Genomic DNA, 23,667 nt, shown 5'->3' on the forward strand with positions numbered 1-23,667 from the left:
AAATTTTCTAGTTTTATTTTAATCCACTACCGCATCACTTCAGTTCCTCCCTTTTTTCTCGTTCTAAATTCGAATGCTTTTTTTCTATTTTTTTTTTTTTTTTGGTTGGTTGAAAGAATTATATTATAATACTTCTTTCATTCTTTATTTCTTGCTTTACATATTACTACTACGTTTTATGGTATATAGCCCAATGTGGAAGCCCAAAATTTCGACGTTACAAAATGTTTGCATATTAGAGGTTCAGTCATTAGCAACAAACCTACAAAATAATAATCTGTTTGAATTTTTGGTTTCACATAACTACGAAAGATTGTGTGTTTCCCCGAAACAACCTACTTGTTTTTTGAGGACTTCACTTTGATATAGAAAATCATAAACAAATTTATGTAAAATGATGTGAAATAACAAATTTTTTTTCTGGTAACTTTAAGACAGTAATAAAAACATATCTAAATTTTAAAACAATCGCACTTTATTTTCATGTATAGAAAAAAATTCATGTGAATAAACGTCGAAATTTTGGGCGTCCACATTGGGCTTATATCTTACATTATTAAGTTGAATCTTGGAATAAAAATGAAACAGTAATTTTATATTTAATTTTTGTTCCTTTTTCTTTTTTACTTAAAGAGTTGCATTAATTAAATATACATCGAAGAAGAAAAAGAATTGGCGTGTCGTAAAAGAAATAAAAGCAACTTCGTGTCTAACAAACGTGTCCACGAATGTTGCGTATTATCGATTAAAACTTAAAACCACAAGGTTGAAATAACTGCAACGAGGAAAATGTAGTTAGAAAAGGAAAATCTCATACTAACATAAGTATTCAAGTTAAAATATATTTTATGCGTGTAGATGCATGCATACTCTCTTACACACACGCACACACACATATATATATATATATATTGCATTTATTCCACGTCACGTACAACTTTGATTTTACTTTAAACGTTTCATAGAAATGTTTTCATTTCTTTTTTCTTTTTCTTTTTATAATAAAAATAAATCATTTTTATGTAAGATGTACGAGTTTTTTTTTTTCTTATTTTTAAAGAGGTAAATCTACGATGGTTAGAATTATGGTAGAAAAATGTTCACGACATCAAATTTCCATTCGTTTGACACGTTTTATCGTAGGAAAACTCTGAAACTCACGTAACACTAGAAGCAAGAATTATCTTCACCTACTACAAGATTCTCTTCTTAGCTAACTAAAGTAATACACACATATATATATAGAGACTAAACTGAGAACTTGACAGGACATCGATCCTTCGACGACGATATTTTCTCAGACGACAAACTTAACAAGGACACGCCTTTTAGTTATATTATACTCATCGATTAAATTCTATTGCATTAAAATTTCAAACTTATTTTTAATATCATTTTATATTTAATAATAAATTAAATTGATAAATACAAAATATATATATATTTTTTTTAATAATAATAGGATATTAAAAGAAAAAGGGAGAAATGATTTATCATCTTTCGAAAATGTAATATTAACACATCAATTGCCAAATTATTTTTTGGTTTCAGAAATATTGATATTTTTTAAAAAGTCTTAAACTGGGGATTGTGATTGGTTGCATGAAAAAAAAAAAAAAACCAATAAGAGACTATTACTCATTTTTGTTTTATTATTATCCTATACATAGCAAATAGCTATTATTATGGCATTTTTCCATAAAACCGAGTGGTGTACGTAAAATTCCAAAATTCCCAAATGGGGATCGAGGTTAAGCTAATGGGTTAATGAATAAAAATATAATTATTTATTTAAATAATTTAAAGAAGATACATACGTGTAAACGTAATTTATGATTAAAAAAAAGAAAGAAATACAAGTCTTCTCACATGATGATTTATATTTACAAAAAAAAAAAAAAAAAAAACAATTAAAATTAAAATATATATATATATATATATATATATATATATATATATATATATATATATATATATATAATATTTGTAATAAATGAATAATATTGAATTATAATGTAATTTCTTTTACAACGATTTTGAAAATTATTTTCTGATTTAAAACACGATGAAAGGAACAAAAAAAAAACACTACGACTCAAATTGTTCTGTTCTTTGTCATCAATCAAGATATCGAAAAGAAAAATTAATTGCAAGAAAAAAAGAGGAATAACAAAGTTAAAATACTTTTTATAAATTATATTTATCATACATCGATGTTATACATTTATATTTACAACAACAACAAAAGGAGAATAAAGAAGAAAAAAATACTTTAAAATATTTATCAATTATATTTATCATACATCGATGTTACATTTCTATTAACAAACTACAATATTATAATGATTTTCCTGAAACATCGTTAATTCGATATACCTACCTGTATAAGGGATTGAAATAACCTCTCTTTGTAAAGTAAAAGTATTTGAATACTATTATTTTGTTTCATCGTGGGATCGAATATAACGAGTACAAGAGGATAACGATGTTTTCCACGATGCCGGAAGTATCTTTGCTACCTTTTTGTTAATGCGAGCCAACTATACTATGCGAAGTAACGGAAAAAGAAAAACACAGAAAGAAAGAGAGAGAGAGAGAGAAATAGAAAAAAATAAAAAAACACAAAAACCCCTTTTAAATTGATTTCTCTCAACTCCTACGTTAACATTCTCTCAAGTTAAAGTATTTGACATTATCTTGCCATAGTGTTTCGTGCGTACGCCCGCATCCCTAAGTAACGACACGAATACTTGAAAGTCGAGTTAATGGAAACGGTCCAGAGACCTGTTATACATAATTTCTAGAAAGAGAGAGAGAAAAAGAGAGAGAGAGAGAGAGAGAGAAAGGTTGAAAAGAATTACGACTCAATTAAAATCGATGGGAAAATAACAAAACAAACAAAGAAAAAGAAACATTGGAAACATTGTAGTTGAAATTTTTCTTCGATCGAGAAACTCGTGCATATGTACACGCATGCACGTGTGTGTCTGGCTGTGTGTCTGTGTGTGTCTGTGTGTGTGTGTGTGTGTGTGTGTGTGTGTGTGTGTGTGTGTGTGTAATTTAGTTGAACGTTCTATGAAATTTCTATGATATTATCTCGTGTATAATTAAAAGTAAAGATTTTCCAAACTGTCAATAAGCTTTATTCTACTCGATTGAACACATTAATACGTACTTTAATCGTACTATATTATTTAAAAAAAAAAAAAAAAGAAAGAAAGAAAAGAATAATTATTACCAACGTATCAAGGATTTATTAATTTCAACGTTATATGACGCATAAAAGTAATTAACATTTGAATCGCACGTTTTAATGGAATACTAAAGATCACACATAACAGTTGAACGGTTTTATTTAGATTGGAACAAAAAAAAAACAATAAATAAATAAGTAAATAAAATAAAATTAAAGAAAGAATTTGATCGAAAGCAAAGGCAGGTCTTTGAAAGCGATATATCCGGTATGGTAATTTGACTTTAAAATCACGTACCAAATGAAAACTCTTTAATGATTCACAACGACGACATTTACACACACATACACGTATAATAATTCGTCTTCATAGATGTTCCAACAAATATTTTTTCTATTTTATGTTAACGAGATCAATTTATATTCCGATTGACCTATTTTATTTGTATTTTTTTTTGTTTTTTTTTGTTTCGTGATCACTTTTATTTATTCATACATTATTACAAATCCATTCTCAAAGTTGATGACTGTTTGGTCAACAAAGTTAATTTCAACTCGAATAGATCGGTTTTTTTTTTATTTTTTTTTTTTTTTTGAGAGAGAGAGAGAGATATTTGTGACTTCTCGAGAACTAGGATGAACGTTGGATACGTTGGCCAACTCTCACTCATGGATGATATATACACATACATATATGTTTCTGTATAATGTGTGTGTTAGTATAACACACGAGCCAAGAGGAGGTCGCGAACTAGTGAATCATTGATCTCCGTATATAACTGTACAAACAAAAGTGCAAGAAAATCTCGTCCCAAACTAGTTCTACTATGATGTCATTTCAATTTATTTATTTTCTTCTGTCTCTCTCTCTCTCTCTCTCTCTCTCTCTCTTTTTCTTATGTTCGAAATGTTATCACACACGTAGATACAAACACATACTCGAGCATGTGCATTATATATAGACAGATTCATTCGTTTTGAAATTTGATATATTGAATGGTAAAAATAAAAAAAAGAAAGGTCAATACTTTAACATAATATTATAAATGAGTGTTATCGTAATCAAAAAATTGCATAGGTGAGATGATGCTATTCGTGAAAAACGCTTTCTCCTTATTGACATCGAATAACTCGTGTCACGTATTCGTGAATCATATCTCACTGAATGTGTCTTTCTTGTGGTCTCGTATATAATAGTGAGCAATTGTCATAACACGTTATGATATTTTTAGCATACACGTATGATCATTTAATATGTTGTAAAAATACAATAAACGATAAGGAAACATCGTATTATGAAATAACATTCAATTAAATATATATATTTTATAATAAATATATTATTATATTAAATTAATTGTATAATAAATTTAATATAAATATGTTTAATTAATGTATTTTTTAATTATTATATTTATTAATATATTATTAATTATTAATTATATTATCTTATAATAAATATATGAAATATATTTTGAAATTAAATTATTATATAATATATATTTTAAAATATATTTTCAAATATATTATATATGAAATACATTAACATTGAATACAAAATCAAATTGTAATTGTGAAATGAACTATGATCGAATTAATCAACTATGACGAATTTTTCAAACAATTTCATTTTCACGTGTCACCTTTAATAATTCATTAAAAAGATAAAAACAATACTTCCTTTTTCATTTAAGCTTTAAATTTTTACGCGTTATTGGTGAAGAGAGAGAGAGATAGATAGAGAAGTTTGAGGGAATTGAACGTATTTGAGTCAATTAAGGGCACGAAATCGAAACAGCGTGCGAGCTTAGGTTATCTCCAGTTGAAATCGACTGGAACGCAGGAACTGTCATTAATTAATTACGAAGTCAACGAGCTCGTGAACACGAGAGAACACGAATACGAGTTATTATCTTACTTCGTAGTGTGTATCACCCATCATCATCATCAACCAATACCGATTCGTATTATTTACGATCGATCGATTGATAGATCTTCATCAAAGAAACAATACAAGATATCTGACACGAATGACACGCGTATGAGTTGCGTAGGTTGAAATATACCTGCATAAACGAATAATTATTACACACACACACACATATATACACATACACATATTTATAGGATTTATCCTTTTTTTTTTTATCTCTTTTTGATTTTATCTAAATCGAATACAATGGAACAACGATTACCACACGTAATACAAATATATGACGTAAATATTCTCATCATTTAAGAATGTTTTATTATTATTATTTTTTTTTTTTTTTTCAATAATTTTCATCTGTACGAATGAATTTTCTCACGGGAAAACTTCTCATGTGTATTATTTTTTGTTCATTTCGTTTTGTATTTGAATTTTTCAATAACCTCGAAATAATCAACGACTATCGTCATCGCTACATAAATGAAAAAGAAACGAGGAAAAAAAAAAGAAAAAATTCAACGAGTTAAGTTGGCATCGTAGTTTATCGTTGTTGTTGTTTTTTTTTTCTTTTAAATAGACAGGAAATAGAAAAATTCGATGACTCATTGTGACTCGAATGGGGATGCCACGATGAAAACTTTACGAAGAGTTAGTTCTGATAAGAACAACGAGAATATTTGTTTTTTTATTTCTTTTTTTTTTTTTTTTTATGAAAACGCATGTGGCATGATTCTCCTCCAGAGAACTCGGTTCGTCTTTTTTTTTCTTTTTTTTTTTTGCTTTTTAAACGTCGAGAAGAGTCGTAGGGACAAAAAAAGAATCAAAAAAGGAGAAAGGGTTCAACACTTGTTCGTTTCCAAGCATAACTTTGCTTGCTTGTTCATTCGTTCGTTCGTTCGTTCGTTCGTTCGTTCATTCATCGTCATCGTTGCGAACGATGAAACTTTACTGCCGTAAAATGTATTTTTATCATCTACGATATACATGAGTTTTTTCTTTCCATTCAAGTGTACATGTATGAGTATGAGTATGCACCAATGAGAAGGGGAAAAATGTTAAACAAATTCGTCGGGATCTTTTCTACCAACACCTGAAAGATTTGTCGCTTAGGGTTAGGGTTCCTATGAATGCACATTAACCCGACACTCTAATTAACATCACTAACCAAAGCAAATCCTTTTCGTTCAAATGACTTGCCTTATACATATACATATACATATACATTCATGTGTGTGTGTGTGTGTGTATTTATATGATACGTTGTAACATGCTACGAGAAAGTTACGCGTCACGCAATGAAAATCGTTTTAAATATCACCATAAACGACGATGGTATATCACTTTTTACACTTCACCTTTTCTATTATGAATGATTTCAAAATTATTATTAAAAAAAAAAAAAAAAAAAAGAAGAAAAATAAGATGGAAAGTTTGTTCGATAAAATTGTTTTTCAAGAAAATCGATCACACGTTTATCTTTTAATCCTTTCTCTCTTACTCCCACACTTTCTCGCGCTCTCTCTCTCTTTCTTTTTCTTATTATCGTACTTTCCTCAGTACCCTCCCACCTCTCACCCCCTAATCGTGTATATCAATTTACGAGCTCGTTAATATTTTCACCCAAAAACCGCAGCGTTCACTTTTCTCATTAATTTCTTGGCTCGTTAAATTAACGAGGATCCATAAATCGCGTCACTTACATGTAAACCTTTTCAAATGTCTGCTTTAATTAATGAGATTGTATTTATACATATGCATACTTTTAATTCGGGGGAGGGGGAGGGGCGGGGGCGGGGGTTGTGTTAAGATTTTAACGAGAAACTTTCTTCAAATGTTTTCACACATCTTTTTGTTTTTCTTTTTCTTTTTTTGTGTGTTCACGGTTTGCATATATCTATCATTTACTTTTTACAATGATTTCATCTATCCTAGCATAGTCATTAGAAGTTATATATATATATGTAAGTATGTAAGTAAGTTAGTACGTAAGTTAAATATGGTTTGAAAGATAGCGTGATGTTTGGTAACAGAAATATGGAGAAATACTGAGTACGCGTTATTATTATTCAAGTTTTAATATCACAGTTATTTCATCTGAATGTTGTTGTACAGACGTATGTTCTAATCAGTGTAATCGTTTTATCGCGACCGATTACTTTTTCAAAGACATAGAATTTAATCGGAGGATGCTGTTACTACTGCTGCTGTTGCTACTGTTACTGTACTTAAATTATTACGAAGAAAATGTAATAATGATCATCTTATATATATATATATACATATACATATACATTTGAAAATGTGACTGTACGAATGTTACTTTTTATTTCTATTTTTGTTATTACATATGACACGCGAATATCTAACGTGAACACAAACATAAAAACAATAAAAAGAAAAATGTTAAGAGAGTAGTGTATATGTACTTATTAAGTTACATACTACCTGTTCATTAGTAAGATAACACAGATTCATAGATTATTGCAATTTTTTTTATTCACTTCTGTTTTGATCTTTTCTCTTTTTTTTTTGGGGGTTTGTAAGAAAAATATTTGTTCTTGAAATATATAAATAATTGTCATGAAAAGAAATATGTTATTTTATTTTATTATTAGTAATAATTAATGTAATATAATATATAATATTTTATATATTTTATATAATAATATTTTATTATTAGTAACAAGTAATACACTAATGTTATTGAATTTTATTATTAGTATCAACTAATAACTAGTTTTCTATTTTTTTTTAATTTCTTTTTTTTTTAAATGATTCAAGGACGTTGATATTGATCTCTGGAAAGATGGATGAACGCATGGTCAATTTTAATCGAGTATTAAGGTCAACGATTGGCCCGATTGGGTTCACCACCAGTTGTTGTCCTGGTGCTCAGTTAATAACTTAATGACGGGAATTCACCACTTACGTTCTATTTTTTGTTTTAACCTCTTTCCCTTCTTCTTCTTCTTCTTCTTCTTTTTCTTTTTCATCTTCTCCTCTATCTACAATTCTTTCCTTCCTTTCTTCACTTTTATCCACTTTTACTTTGATTGGCAATACTAACCGAGTAAAACGATATCCACTTGGCAAATGGGAAACAACAATGTTGAAAATTGGATGATCCTTAAGTGGAATATCCATTAACATTTATTGCATTGAATGAACTGCTTACGATCGTTAAATTTATGTAATATATATATAATAAATGATATACACTAACAATCAAAAGTTTGGAAACATTAGCTGACTTTCATTTCATTTTATTTCATTTCATTTTATTTCATTTCATTTTATTTCTTTTTTTATTTGTACATGTAAAAATACAATTTGAAAAATAAAATTCATTATTTGATAATAAAAATAATACAACATGTAAAATATATTATTACCAAAATTTATCGTTGATTAATAAATTAATTTTTTATAGTCAAAAGTGTTTTATATTAAATTATTTTCTAAATTATTCCATTAATTTTTTTTTGTTATGCTGAATTTTAATAATTCATTATTCAAACTTTTATACGATAATGTACGTAAATATACTTACACGTATATAGATATTTCAATGTATTCACATTAATTCGATATATTCGAGATTATTGGATCGTTTAAATTCCCATGCAAGATCGTATCGATAATTATGCTAATGGGAAAAACATAGAATATAATCTGCAATCGAATTAATACAAGCCTTGTACCATGATAATTTTTTTTTCATTTTCTATGGTACATATATATATATATATATACCTCTCTTTCAAACGCATTTTTTTTCAAGGATGGGAAAATAAAATGAAATGAAATAAAAAAAGAAAAAGAAAAAATAAAACAATGTAATCGATCTTCTTCCAAAGAGTTGGAATTGGAAAAGCTTTGCGCATTTCAATGGGAAACTGATCTTCAATCCACCCCCTTTGAACCCCTCTATCACCCTCTCATCATTTCTCGAAAGAATACTCATCGACGTCCTTCCCGACGGTTTCTCGGATAATAACAGGAAGTTATTACTTGACGATCACGAATCGTCATCATCCCGTGGATAATTATTATTCATCGTCAATGTAACAATGCCATGTTGTTCTATCAACGTTAGAACGAATTTTAGATTTATTTTTATTTTATGATCCTTAATAAGTGGCAACGTCATTATAAATTTATTAAAGATATAAAAGTATCAATTTATTTTACGTTAGTTAATTTAATTATTTATTTATGTTTTGGTTTTTTTTCCTAAATAATAATGCAAATAATTATTATTAATTGGTGTTGGGAAATTGAGAGTTCATTGTGATGCAAGTAATAAAATAAAAATAATTATAATAAAATAATAATAAAATATATATTAATAATTAGTTATATATATATTTTATTATATATAAATTACGTGTCATGTTGTTTGTCCGCAATGGACTCCTAAACTACTTAACCGATTTTAATAAAATTTTGCATACTAAATGCAATTTCATTTAACTTGAAAGATAGGATAGTTTATATTTCAATTTATAGTCACAATGCAATGCGTGGCAGGGTACCACTATTATATATAATAATTAGTTTTTTATTAATAAAAAAATATTAAATATATATATATTTATTTATATTTTATATTTTATTATTAGTAATAAATAATTTATATCCATTTACAAATGTGTAGATAGATGTTTTTAATTTAAAAATACTTTTTGTTCTAGTATTGCACTAATAATAAAATTAAATAATACATAATATATATAATATAAAAATAATTATAATAAAATAAAATTAATGCATATTGTTTTAAGATTTAAATGACAATAACAAAAAAAAAACAAATGAAAAATTCAAATTATTTTTGTTCTAACTTTGATACTTTATAATCCAAGAAATAAATTCAACGAATTTTCTAAAAAATTGGTTAGTGGTGTGATTGTAAAATGTGGGTTCTTTCAAATGCAAAATATGATAAATGTGGTTCTGACTTTGTAAGATCAAACAACGAATCGTCTTTTCAACTTCCATTAAAGTCACTTTCATGGACTTCCAATTTATTGTCTTATACGGTTACGGGTATCATCCCTATTCCACTAACTGAAATCAATTAAACGCTCGAGTGGTAGCTTCGCTTCGATAATTTCTGTCTGCTGTCCGTGTTCGTTCAAGCAAAAAGGTTCTCTCTCAATCGAAAAAGAGTTTCGAGTGATGCAGTTGTTGATAGTAGGTGGATGGGTGGTTAATGGTGATGGTGGTTGTGTGATAGTGGGTGGGTAATGGTAGTGGTGGTGGTGGTGGTTTTCTGCTTTACTTTTACGTTTCCTTCTGCAAAACTCGATTCAAATGGTGCACGTGCTTTGTTTTTAGATAATACTTTTTATCCATCGGAAATTCGTGAAAAAGCACTCGATTAAAATCTACGACTTTTATCTGCAAAACTTTTTTCTAATTTTATTTTATTTTCTTTTTTTTCTTACTTCATTTCTTTTATTTCTTTTTTTTCTTATGTGTGAAAGAAGTTAAAATTTCCCCTCCCCCTTTTTCTATCAAATCTAAAAAAAAAACACACACACATTTTATTTAATCTAAAACAAAACGGCGCTTTTTACGTAATTGAGTTTAACGTTAATCAAACAATTTGACCAATTTTTAACAATTGATTTTATACCATCGCGTGTCTTATTCTTTTTGCTACTGTAAAATGCTGAGCCAAGTTTTACGTAATCCAAGGAAGAAGTTTCTTCAGTATTTTTCTTATCACTCGAAACAGTACGTTTGTTCGCTCAGGTACAATAGAACATACATTGTGCAACTTTATCAACGTCAATTTGTTAATGTCAAATTTCAACGTCGTGATTATTTATCTCTTTATTTTTACAAACGATTTTTCACGTAGATTTTTCGAGTATTAATTGTTTGTGATAAGAAAGTTGATTGTACGAGACAAAATAATGGATGTGAGTGTTGTGTTAGAACAATTTCTTTTTATAAACCAATTTATTTTGAATAATGTTGAAAGATATTTTCTTATATTAAAAAAAATTAAATTATTAAGTTAAATTATTAATTAAAAATAAAATGTAATTATTAAATTATTGTTAACACATTAAACTATGTTGAAAGATATTTTTTTATATTAAAAAAAAAAAATAAAAAAAAATAAAAATAAAAAGAAATAATAAAATTAAATTATTAAGTTTAATTATTACTTTTAAATTTAATTATTAAATTATTATGAATATAATAAATTAAATTAATTCGAAAAAATAATATAAAAATAAACGCGTGTGATAAGAAAAAAATTCTGACAAGTTTTTTTTTTTTTTTATATTAAACCTGTGAGATATTTTGTAAATGCTAAAATGTTTGAACATTTTAAAGAATAAAATTGAATTGACAATAGAAGATACAATTTTATAATTTTACAGGAACAAATCACGGATAATACGACATCGACATTGCAATGGCCAGATTATTTAGTCCTTGGTACAGTCCTGTCGATTTCTGCCAGTATTGGGATTTACTATCGATTTACCGGTGGTCGACAACGAACAGCTGAGGTGGTTAACAGACAAGAAAATTAATTTCAACGTTGAAATGTTCCAGAAATCGATAGCTTTCTCTTTCTTCTTTCTTTTTATTTTTTTTTTTTTTAATTTTATTTCGATCAGATATAATTGATAATTCATGTTAAAATAAGTACAGAAGGTAAAAAAAAAAAAATAACAGGAGAGAAAAATACTTACGACGATAGATCGTTTTATGTTCCGCGTTCCCTTATCCATAACGATCTTACTCATGTAAAAGGATAAATATTATCAAGTATATAAATTAGCAAACTATAGATCGCCAGTAAATTATCACTTTTACCAATACAACCTTTCATACCACTGAGAGAAAACCATTTCCCAAATACTCCTGTGTGGACGTTAATTAACGCACAACTATATCATTACCATCTGATTTCTATATACGATAAATCTTGTGACCGGTATGAGAACTCTTGTTAGTAAAAGATAGATAGATATATAATATCATCGTTTATATATATTTTTTGTTCTATTTAAATCACGTTTAAAACCTATATACAATTTTTTTCATATATATATATATATAATCGAGATTTAATTTACGTAAAACCACTTACCAATCACATATGCTAATATAACTTGACTTAACCATGGATATTTATTTCAATATTTATCATGAAAATGAATATTGGGATTTCTAGCACTTGAATAAGCTATCTGGTGGCTAAATTCAGAACTAGAGCAGTAAGGAGGAATTTTGCTGACAACTGATTTAAACTACACGATATATAAATTTATATTGCTTGATTTTGTGCAAACAAATTTAAAAATTTCTTTCAATGTAAGTTTCATTTTATTTAATTTAATTACAAAAAAAAATAATAATAATATAAATAATAAATAATAAATAAAATAAAATATAAATAATAATGTTATACACATTAATTTTGGTTATACAAGTAATGCATAGTATCATCCAGTCTCTAGTTCATATTTTTGCCGCTAGGATAAACCACGCCCCTGCCAGAAATCCCAATACGTACTTATTATTATTTTTTTTTTTTAATAAATATTGAATTTAAATTAATTTGTTTATTTTTATTATATATTATTTGAATCGTTTATTTCTTAATTGTGTAACAAAATGATTAATTGTTATATTATATTATTTTATTATATATAACAGGAATATTTCTCAGCTGATCGATCTATGAAAATCGTTCCATTGGCAATAGCATTGATGGTTTCCTTTATGTCCGCGATTACGTTACTTGGAATCAGCGCGGAAGCCTATACCCATGGTATGATGTTCATCGTGGTTTACATTGGCTTCGGTGTTGGAACGCCTATCACCATGTACTTCTACCTACCAGTCTTCTTTGAACTGAAAATCATGAGCGTCTTCGAGGTAATTGACGATGAACATTGAACGAACGAACGAAAGAACGAACGATCTATCGATCTATCGATCTTTTCTTCAGTATCATTTCGTCGAACCTGTATACGGTAGTTTCTTTACTACATGATCGTTCCTAAAAACTAAATAATGTCTTGGAATCAATGAATTTATTAATTTTGTTTCATTTTCATGTCAATTATTATTTTGATACAAAATTTTATTTAGTATATTAGGGGATTATTGTTTTTTTAAAATAATTTTTAGATTTTTATTTATATAATCGTTATAGTTATTATTATTATTGGTGGTTATATTAATATATTTAATTATATTATATAATTAATTTTTATTTAATTTTATATTTAATTTAATAAATAAAAAATAACATAATACAATATAAAGTGTATAATATAATATAATTATAATATAATTTAATATAAAATAATATAATTAAATATATTATATTATATAAATTATAAATATATTAATTACATTAATAATAATAATTATTATGAATAATTATCTTACTATAAACGTTATTCTTTGTCTTTAGATTATACCATTATTATATATATATATATATAAAACACAAATAACTATCATCACAATTATATTTAATAAATACTAATTTTAAAATCTAACAAAAAGAAATGATCTTTCAAAAATTACTTTATACAAAATTAAATTAAAAATATCAAGATAATAATATTAACAAAAACACGTGCATAATTTCTTTGTTCATTTTTCTTTATGATTTAATATTGTAACAGTATTTAGAAAGAAGATTCGGAGTAAAGGCAAGATTATTGGCAAGTATAGCAAACTTCGGCCATTTGACATTATACACGGGAATAGTTCTCTATGCTCCCTCATTAGCCCTAGAGGCAACCACAGGTTTGTCTTCTACCATGAGTATCATCCTGATCGGCGTGATCTGTACGTTCTATTCAACGATCGGCGGTATCAAGGCTGTATTGATAACTGATGTTTTCCAAGGTGTACTGATGTTCCTCTCAATATTTTGCATTATTACGATCGGTGCCGGTGACCTTCCTAACGGGCTTTACGATGTTTGGAACAGAGCTATGAAAGGTGGTCGCATTGATTTTACCTTGTAAGTATTTCCTTTCTTTTTCAATCTTACTTTGAATCATAATTAATTATTTTACAAATAAAATAAAAATATAATAATCCTCGGGTGGTCGCATTGATCTTATTATCGATATAAAAACTTACTATGATTGTTCGTCATATTATTAATAAAAAAACCTATGGTTGGCTTGAACAGTTACAGTCTGGACCTTACTACACGTCACACATGGTGGGGTTTACTAACTGGCGGATGTTGCATGTTCCTGTCACTTTTTGCCGTCAATCAGGTGCAGGTGCAACGTCTGTTGACCGTCAAGTATGAGACTTAAATTATTGATCATTTCGAATCCATAACAAATCGTAAATAGTTAATCTCATTATGTATGATATGCCGATATAATACCGTTCGAAGATACAGATTAAATCTAAACGAATAGTTAAGATACTTGGCTACGGGTAATTAGTATCAACCCCTTTTCAAGATATCCTGTGATACAACATGTTATATTGATTCTATCTAAAAAAAAAAAAATAATAAGAAAGTTGAGATATGATAGATTGCAAGTTACAATTAGTAGGTAAAACCGCTATTGAATTCTGATTTCTGATCAAAGATAAACATCGGTTTTTCCATCTTCCCTTTAACGTAGTTGGCTTTTATAAATACAACTGTTGATTTACTGTTCCGAATTATTCCTTGTCTGGTAAGGAATGCCTTCCGCAATTTGCTCCGGTTATAAGTAGGTATCTGGTATCTGTTAGAATGTTGCAAGAGATACCATTCTCAGAAGTAAGATTAATTCTATATCCAAAAATAGACATTTCCGATTAATCTACAAGATACAAACTTAAAAAAAAAATTAAAATCTATTAAACATTTTACTAATATTTTGTGATTATATTTGTAGAAGCTTGAGGGATTCCCGATTAGCTCTGATATTGAACTGGCCAATAATGTTGGCCTTGGCAACCATCACCATATTCTCGGGTCTCGTCATATACGCCATTTACGAAGATTGCGATCCTGTTAAATCTGGAAGGATATCATCGTCCGACAAACTCATGCCACTTTTCGCAGCTGAAAGATTATCACGAGTACCAGGATTCACAGGATTATTCGTAGCTGGTGTATTCAGTGCAAGTCTCAGCACGATTTCAGCAATGTTGAACTCACTTTCAGCGGTTGCTTTAGAGGATTACATCAAACCGATTTATGCTAAAATCGGTATTACATTTCCTGAAGAAAAAGCTACGCTATTGGGCAAATTACTGGCTGTTACTAACGGATTGTCATGTATTTTTCTCGCATTGATCGCTGGAAAACTTGGCACATTGATCGAAGCAGCGATTGGATTGGTCGGTGTCATTGGTGGACCATTATTGGGTATTTTCACCCTTGGCATGTTTTTGGAAGATGCTAATGAAATTGGTGCAATCATTGGAATGACATCTGCCCTTATTTTGGGATTTACCATGGCTTGTGGTCCAAAAGAATCAGGAATTACATTACCAATGTCAATTGATGGTTGTGATAATTCAACTTTATCGATGTTAGATAAAACTATCGGATTAAATTCTACTCTAAGGTATGTGTGTGTGTGTGTGTGTAATTATTAACACATTCTTATGGTTATTATTATTATACTATTCATATTAAAATATTTCATTGGACGTATATATAATTAATTAAATAATTATGTTGGTAAACTGCTGATAGATAATTACATCGTTTCACTGAATAACATTACGTTTTAAAGAGATACTTGAGATTTTCCAGTAAATTTATTACACGGAGGAGTAACTTTCTGATTTCTTTTCTATCCTTCGACTATTAAACTCTCTCTATAATATATATATGTACATATATATATATATTACATATATGTACATATATGTAGATATTTCTATATGTACGCTTCCGGTAGTAAATTGTAAGTTAATAACGACGAGAATAAATTTTAGATTAGCTTGTAACCAATGCAAATATATTAACTTACTTGCTTTCTCCTGATTTCAAATAATTTATCTAATAATTTATACATTATATGTATATGTATATATATATATGTTATGTTTTCAGTAACGATTCGAGCGTGCCGTATTTAAATCGAATTTCCTACATTTGGTATCCCGTGATTGGATTCGTTTTGACGGTCATTATTGGATATTTGTCGAGTTTAATAATAAACAAATTTATGAAGGATAGACGGGAACCTGATCCTAATCTTTTCACTCCATTAGTGGCTGCTAGGATTAAAAGAAGACGTCAAGATGAACAAAGGGTTACATCAAGTCAAATGTTCGTCTTAGAACCGAATTATAGAAAATGAACGATTATAATAAACATTTATATTCATTGTGTTCATATATTATAAATAATATCGATATAAATTGTTACAATGATCGCCCAATGAAATTAAATCAAGTTTTTCTTTTTTTTTTTTTTTGGTACAATAATATCGTAATAACTGTTACAAATAAGTGCCAAAACAGTGAATGAAAGAAGAAGAAAATATCGAATTGTTTACAAAAAAAAAAAAAAAAAAAAGAAAAAAAATCGTAACAATGAAATCAGGCTAATTTGTCGACTGTTAAATTAGCCGATAGGTTGATCTCTCCGTTTTACATAATTACATTGACGCGTATCCTTTTCCGCCAATCATAGCTCGTTAAAGCTCAAACTGATGCAAATAACTCAAGTGTGTAAAAAGAAAATCTGCTACGGTTGAAGTAATAAAGTACAATTATATACTTAACATTCCTTCTTCTACTTCTTCTGTTACTTTTATTTTTTTCTTACCTTACTTAGTTTGTTATTTATGCGAAACAATTATTTAAAAAATAAAAAATAAAAAAAAAATTAAAAAAAAATCACTTTACCTTTTACGATTACAATGATAATAATAATTTTTTTTCAATTAGTGAGAGAGGGGGATTTTTAAATAAAATTGTACAGGAAGAGACGTATTCTACTTGTACTTTTATTTTTTTCTTGGTTTGTTTTTTTATGCTAATAAATTCTTAAAAAAAAAAATCACTTTACCTTTTACGATTACAATGATAATAATAATTTCTTTTCAACTAGTGAGAGAGGGGAATTTTTCATAAGTAAGATTGTTCAGAAAGGGACACACCTAAGTCGTAAGAATGAACAACACCGATGACTAAAACGACAAACAACCCTTAAAAAAAGGGAGCGGCGTGAGAGAACGCATTTATGGGGTAATATCCTGTCTAACATTTTAAGGGACTTTTCCCTTACCCTACTGTATTCTTTATTACCCTTAAAATGATTAAATAATATTTTGTTTCTTTCCTTCATAAAATTGTCTGAAGAACATAAGCCCCCCAAAAAAAAGGTTGAAACAAAAATTATTATTATTATTATTATTAATTGGCATTAGCAACTTGACAGTTCATTAAAGCTGATAAAAAATTAATGACGAATATTCTAACGATCTACTTTAACAGATAAAGATGAAGATAAAGATAAAGATTGAAGAAATGGACAAAGATAGATGCATCGAAAAGTCTTCATTATCGTTTTGTCTCTCTCTCTCTCTCTCAGCTTTCATAAAAAAAAAAATATTCTAATTGCAACATCAAAGAAGAATATCTTTTGTCCCTTTGCAATTCTCGGTGCATTCGAGAAAAGAAAGAAAGAAAAGAAAAAAAAAAAAATCATTCGCGAGAGAGTCAGTCGAGTCGTCTGGAATTTCTGAAAGGCTTCTAATTGTTCGTGGCCGGTTGCTCGCGCACGTCTCTGTGGTTTAAAAAGAGAAAAACTATGAGAGAATGAATGAGAGAATGAGAGAGTGAGAAAGATTCCTTTCTTTCGAGAGAAATGGAGTGGTTTTCAAACACGAACGTGAACAGTCTTCTGTGGTTGGGTGACGCGGATATCCGTAAGCACAATGAGAGAAGAAGGGTCTATCCTCTCTCTCTATCTCTCTCTCTCTCTCTCCCTTTTCAACGATCTATGGATCTAGGGATCTATGCGATATATACACGTTTCTGTATATATATGTGTAACATATATGAGAGAGAGAGAGAGAGAGAGAGAGGAAGGAAGACACGCAACGAAAGGAGGTGAAGAGGGGAACGAGCAGAGAAGGATGAACGTAAATTCCTCATGAATGGTACGTTGACCAGCAGTTGAGTTCTTGCTGACATCTCGATTTCTACTATTCGCCACTGATTTACATTCAACTTTTTGCTAACGTTTTGGTTTATATTAGAATCTTTGGGATTTAGTTTCAATTATTATTATTATTATAACTTATTTGATTGAATTACTAATTATTTAGGAATTATTAAATGTGTTTGATAAGGGTGTATTAAATATTAGATTTTTATATTTTAATATAAATTAACACATTACAAATATAATATAACATATTATATATATAAATATCATATTAGAATATATTATATAATAACAATAACGCATATTAGAAATATTTGATAAGGTTAATAAAATTTTATTATTATTTTTATTATTATTATTATTATTATTATTATTATTATTATTATTATTATTGAATTGATCTATTAACGATTTATACATTTTTCAAAATATATCAGTTATATCAAATATTAGATTTTTGTTTAATTCTAGATATGCAATTTTAAATATATAAAAAAAAAAGAAAAAAGAGAAAGAAATGTTTGGATAAAGAATTATTGATGCACTTTTGATGCATTTTGTTACCATCATTCCTATAAAAAAAAATATTTATCGTTTACAGTATTTTAACAATGTATTCCTTGATCCTTGATCCCCTATATACCCTTACTTATAGGAAGAAAAAAAAATAAAACGTTAGAACATCGTAGCTTGAAAAGAAAAATTGTTTAAGGGTGTGAGTGTCTTCCGCGTGGTTGCACTCACCTTATGGTGCAATGAACAATAGATCTGTTAGATCTGAGTTTGATACGTTCGACGCCTGGCGTGTGCCGACAAAGTAACGAACAAATGTGTCTTCTCGAAGAATAAAACGAGAACCTGGCCAATAGAAAATCGTAGCAGATGGTGGCAGAATCAGCTGCAGCAATTTTACGAGTTTCAAAGAAATATCTATTACTGAACGATACCTTTTAAACGTTTTCAGATCTATTTTCAGATAATATTACAAATAAGATGATTTTAATTTTGACAAATACATACGCTTATAAATTGTACGTACGATCAATACTCATTTAAAACATATAAATATTGCAGAATATATATATGTGTTAATCAATGATCATTACTATAAATATATAGGTAATAATAATAAATGTGATAATATGAGAAAGTATACGACACCTTTTAAGAAAAATCATTGATTGGTTCGACACGTTATGCACATATGTATGTATCTACTCAGAGTGCTTACCGTTAACCTTGATAAAGGTCCCAAGAGAAATTTTAATGTACATTTTTGTATAATAAATGTCTCATAAAATGCGTTTCAAGTAAATACGATTGAACGAACGTTTATCTTCGATTCGGTCACGAGTGAATTTATTCTCGTGATGTTTTCGATGCTAGAATTCGATGTGGTATATTTTTTTATTTTTTTTTTTTTAACGAGCTTGTTGAAAGAAAGAAAGAAAGAGAAAGAGAGAAAGAGAGAAAGAGAGAGAGAAAAGGATCGATAACGATCTCACTATCGGTTATACGTACGAGGAACCGATTCTCGATCACTATACTCTCTTCCTTATAGTCATCGTTTCGCACACAGCTTCTTCGTAAATCCACACCGTTCGTACCGTTAATTCCGATATAAGAATTTCAAGAATTTCGTGATCGTTCTTCCTTTTGGCCATTTCTTTATTTTTCTTTTTTTTTTTTTTATATATATATATATATATCGAAAATAATGAACATAATTATTACGAAAAATCGTAAAAATATTTATCACTTAATTAGTGATTACCTATATATATATATATATATATATATATATATATATATATATATATATATATATTAAAGAAAATACTAATTAAGTGATAAATGTATTTATAATTTAATATATACATATATTTATAATATTTTATAATTATTTATAATATATTAATATTTATTAATATATTATAAATATTATATATATATTTCAATATTATATATTATTATATATTATAAATATATATTAAAAATATATTATTTAATAAATATATATATTCATATAATTCATAGTACAAGGTGAGTTGCTTAGTTTGTTATTTTCTATTATATTTTTGTTTTGTTTCTCGTTAGAAGTGTTGCTGTTGGGCCTTTAGAAGATCCCATGGATCTGACATAAGATTGATATCGTATTTCCTATAATGCATAGCCGACAGAGTATCGTGAATTCTACAAAATTCATGGTGAATCGTGCACGAATAAGCAACCGTTTCGCATAGGTTATCATCAAAAAGAATTGAACAAAAATTTAGAGTATAATCAATCGGAAGAATCGAAGAGAATATTTTCTTTCGTTTTGTTTGCTTTCAATCATTCATCATTCATTTGATACACACAATACAGGTGTTGTTAATATAATAAACTCACCTATAACAAGATTAATAATTCGTTTCACGTTGCATTGAATATCGTGTTTTAATGTAAGTGAAATAATACGAATTGGAAAAAAAAAAAAAACAAGAATTCATTGCTATGACAATTTTCTCATCAATTTGTTTTTGATCTAGTGAATCGAATGAGAATATTCGCGTATAATACGAATTGGCAAAAATATTTTTATCGTGACAAATTTTCATTCAATTTCAACACGTTCGTTGATCTCTCGTCAGACGAGTAGAAAAGAAAACAAAAAGAAAAGAAAAATACAACCAAAAATGGAATTTATTTATTTGTTTCCTTCCTCACCCTGTCCCAAACCTTCCCCCTCCCCCACCCCCTAACACTCCCATTGATGAAAAGAAAAAAAGGAGGAAAATAATGTTACCGGTTAAACTAAAATTCTACGTTCGTTCGATGGTTGTAGGTTGGTAGGGATGGGGTTCTCTGCATTTGCATAGATTTCCTCTTGGACTGGGTAAAACTTTGGTCCAATGTAAACATTCGGTGCATCCGTCTCTATCGCAACAGAAACACGTTTCGTACCCGTTCCGTTTCGTTCCGTTTCGTTCGTCTGGATCGATGAATGAGTAAGTTTCCTTGTTCACGTATAGAGAGAAAACAGAAAGAGATAGAGAGATAAAGAGAGAGAGAGAGAGAGAGAGAGAGAGAGGAAGAGAAAAGGGGAGGAGTTGTCCGCAAAAGCTTGGAAATTCGTCCTGGACAAGCGCCAGACTGGATTTAACTCATGCAAATTCATGCGACGTACGCGTGCTTATTAGAAAGAGAAAGAAAATGATTTATATAATTGAAAGAAAATAGAAAAAGAGAGAGAGAGAGAGAGAGAGAGAGAGAGAGGAATATTTTTAAAAATTGAAGAAAAAAGAAAAATAAATAAAAAGAAAGAAAGAAAAAAAAAGAGAAAAGTCGCATTATTCGCATCGATAATCAAAAATTGTACGAGTCGTTGAGCTTTGCAACAAAAAAAAAAAAAAAAAGAAAATGAGAAAAATGATAAAAACGAGAAAGAGAGAGAGAGATAGGGCATATATGAAACTCGAAGAGAAAAACGAGTAGGTCCGTGATTTCAATTTTAAATTCGACTCGATGAGGAAGAAGAAGAGGAGGAGTAGAAAGAGTAAGAGAAAGAGGAGATGGTAGTGTGGTGGTGAACGAACGCTTCAAAAGTTCGAACGGCCATTGTGAACCAAGCTTATACGTATGTGCATGCCTATCGGGCCCGACTGTTCATGGAGAGAAACCTCTTCGTGGTGGTTCTTCGAGGTATTACCTCTGGAATCCAGCCACGAATCGGGAGGAATCGGAATGCAACGAGCCACTGGGAAACGACGTTGCTCGCTCGGAAAATCGCATCCGTGTATCAGCGAAAACTTCTATCTCTTCTCTATCTCTATCTCTATCTCTCTCTCTCTTTCTCTTTCTCTTTTGGGTTGTTATGTATCCTTTGGGACACCCTAATGAAACTACTGTGCTTGTATATATGTATATATGTATACGTGGTATAGCATTTAAAACATGTTACGCGAATTATTTGATCGTTATTCGAGATAGATTGAAATTAATTGAATTAATGGTACTTGAATTGTGGAAAATAATATAATTTCAATTATGTTTTGTTTAAATTATTATTTAATTAATAATATAATCAATATAAGTGCAGTTAATTATATTAATTAAATTAATTGAACTGAAGTTACTTAAGTTTTTGACCCTAACATAATTTCACTCATTTTTTTTTTTAATTATTATTTAATTATATTATTTAATTTTATTTCTTATCATAATAATACATAAAGTAATGTATAATAATTACTAAACTGTTTAATTTAATATAGATACTTAATAATAATTTTTCATAGTTCAATTACATCGAAACATTGGAGGAATTTCACACAAATTTCATCTATTTTTCGAATTAAAAAATAACCAAAAAAAAAAAAGGAAGTTTAATTAAATAATAATAGTACAAACATTTTTACTAATAATCTCATATTTAAGAGATAAGTTTTTGAAGAAGAAGAAGAAGAAGAAGAAGAAGAAGAAGAAGAAGAAGAAGAAGAAGAAGAAATAAAAGTTTTATCAAACATTTTTATCTATGATCATTAACAGCGATAAATCTTGTTTTCTTCTTTTTAATTTTTATCTACTAAAAGAACGGGGGAATAGAAAATGACAGAGAAAATGAGATAGAAAGAGTAGAAAGATGAAAAGTAACATTTCCTCTTTGAGATCTCAATTTCCTTCATCAATATTCTCGTAATCGTTCTTAGCACGCGTTCAATAACGATTCGTGTGAGAATGAACATAATTACTCGAAAGGTTTCTTGCATGTTGAAGATCAAAACATCATGAGGATAGGATCGGTGGATGGGGGAAAGAGAGGAAGGAGGAGAAAGGAGGAAGGAGGAAGGAGGGTTCGGTCTCTTTTTGTCGATCTCTCAAACGAGGAGGAAGAGAGGAATCAGAACTCGAATTACGTGGAATTAAAGTCGGAACTAATTATCTCACGGGATCAGATAGAGACGGAGAAAAACCTGTTTGCGCTTGCTACTTTAGCGTCCTTGCGATATCGGCTAAAGATATAAGTAAATGAGAAGTTACAAGTGTGGATGAGAATGTTACAGGTATAAAGTGTTTCTATTTATTTTATTTTTTCTTCTTCTTCTTCTTCTTATTCTTATTCTTATTCTTCTTTATCATTTACAGAAAATAATTTTCTAATCGTGATTTTATATCAATTAAACGAATTTTATTAGGTCGAGTTATAAGTAACTTTCAATGCGGTTATGTAAAATCTATTTTTCGTATTTACCTATTATAAGTCACCGAAACAAACGAATTTTTGATATTACTGTATAGATGAGGATTCAGTTTGTCTTCTGTTAACTTTTTTTATGCAATCAATGTTACATTTAACTACTGAAATGGATAGTAAAAGGTGCATATTCGACATGTATTTTATTTTTTTTTTAAATGAAGTCA

At 28.5% G+C, this 23,667-nt stretch overlaps 2 protein-coding genes across 9 annotated transcripts in view; one reads left to right on the forward strand and one right to left on the reverse strand.

The window, feature by feature from the left end:
- by (focal adhesion protein tensin) overlaps positions 1-23,667 on the reverse strand; it is a 202,944-nt gene that overhangs the window by 157,115 nt on the left and 22,162 nt on the right. The gene's annotated exons all lie outside the window — the stretch shown is intronic.
- Positions 10,693-16,873, forward strand: LOC107066307 (putative sodium-dependent multivitamin transporter). Its single transcript, XM_015320821.2, has 7 exons — positions 10,693-11,053; positions 11,525-11,656; positions 12,813-13,034; positions 13,796-14,139; positions 14,314-14,433; positions 15,026-15,703; positions 16,198-16,873. The coding sequence occupies exons 1-7, from the start codon at positions 11,048-11,050 to the stop codon at positions 16,445-16,447; spliced, it is 1,752 nt and encodes a 583-aa protein (XP_015176307.1). The 5' UTR covers positions 10,693-11,047; the 3' UTR covers positions 16,448-16,873.

The sequence above is a fragment of the Polistes dominula genome, unplaced genomic scaffold, assembly GCF_049000335.1.
Source record: "Polistes dominula isolate Pdom_NZ unplaced genomic scaffold, Pdom_raw_medaka contig_82, whole genome shotgun sequence".
NCBI classification, from domain to species: Eukaryota; Metazoa; Arthropoda; class Insecta; order Hymenoptera; family Vespidae; genus Polistes; species Polistes dominula.

Coding starts and splice junctions, on each gene's coding strand:
- LOC107066307 (XM_015320821.2), top strand. Junction 11,657..12,812: donor GTCGACAACGAACAGCTGAG/GTGGTTAACAGA, acceptor TATATATAACAG/GAATATTTCTCAGCTGATCG. Junction 13,035..13,795: donor AAATCATGAGCGTCTTCGAG/GTAATTGACGAT, acceptor ATATTGTAACAG/TATTTAGAAAGAAGATTCGG.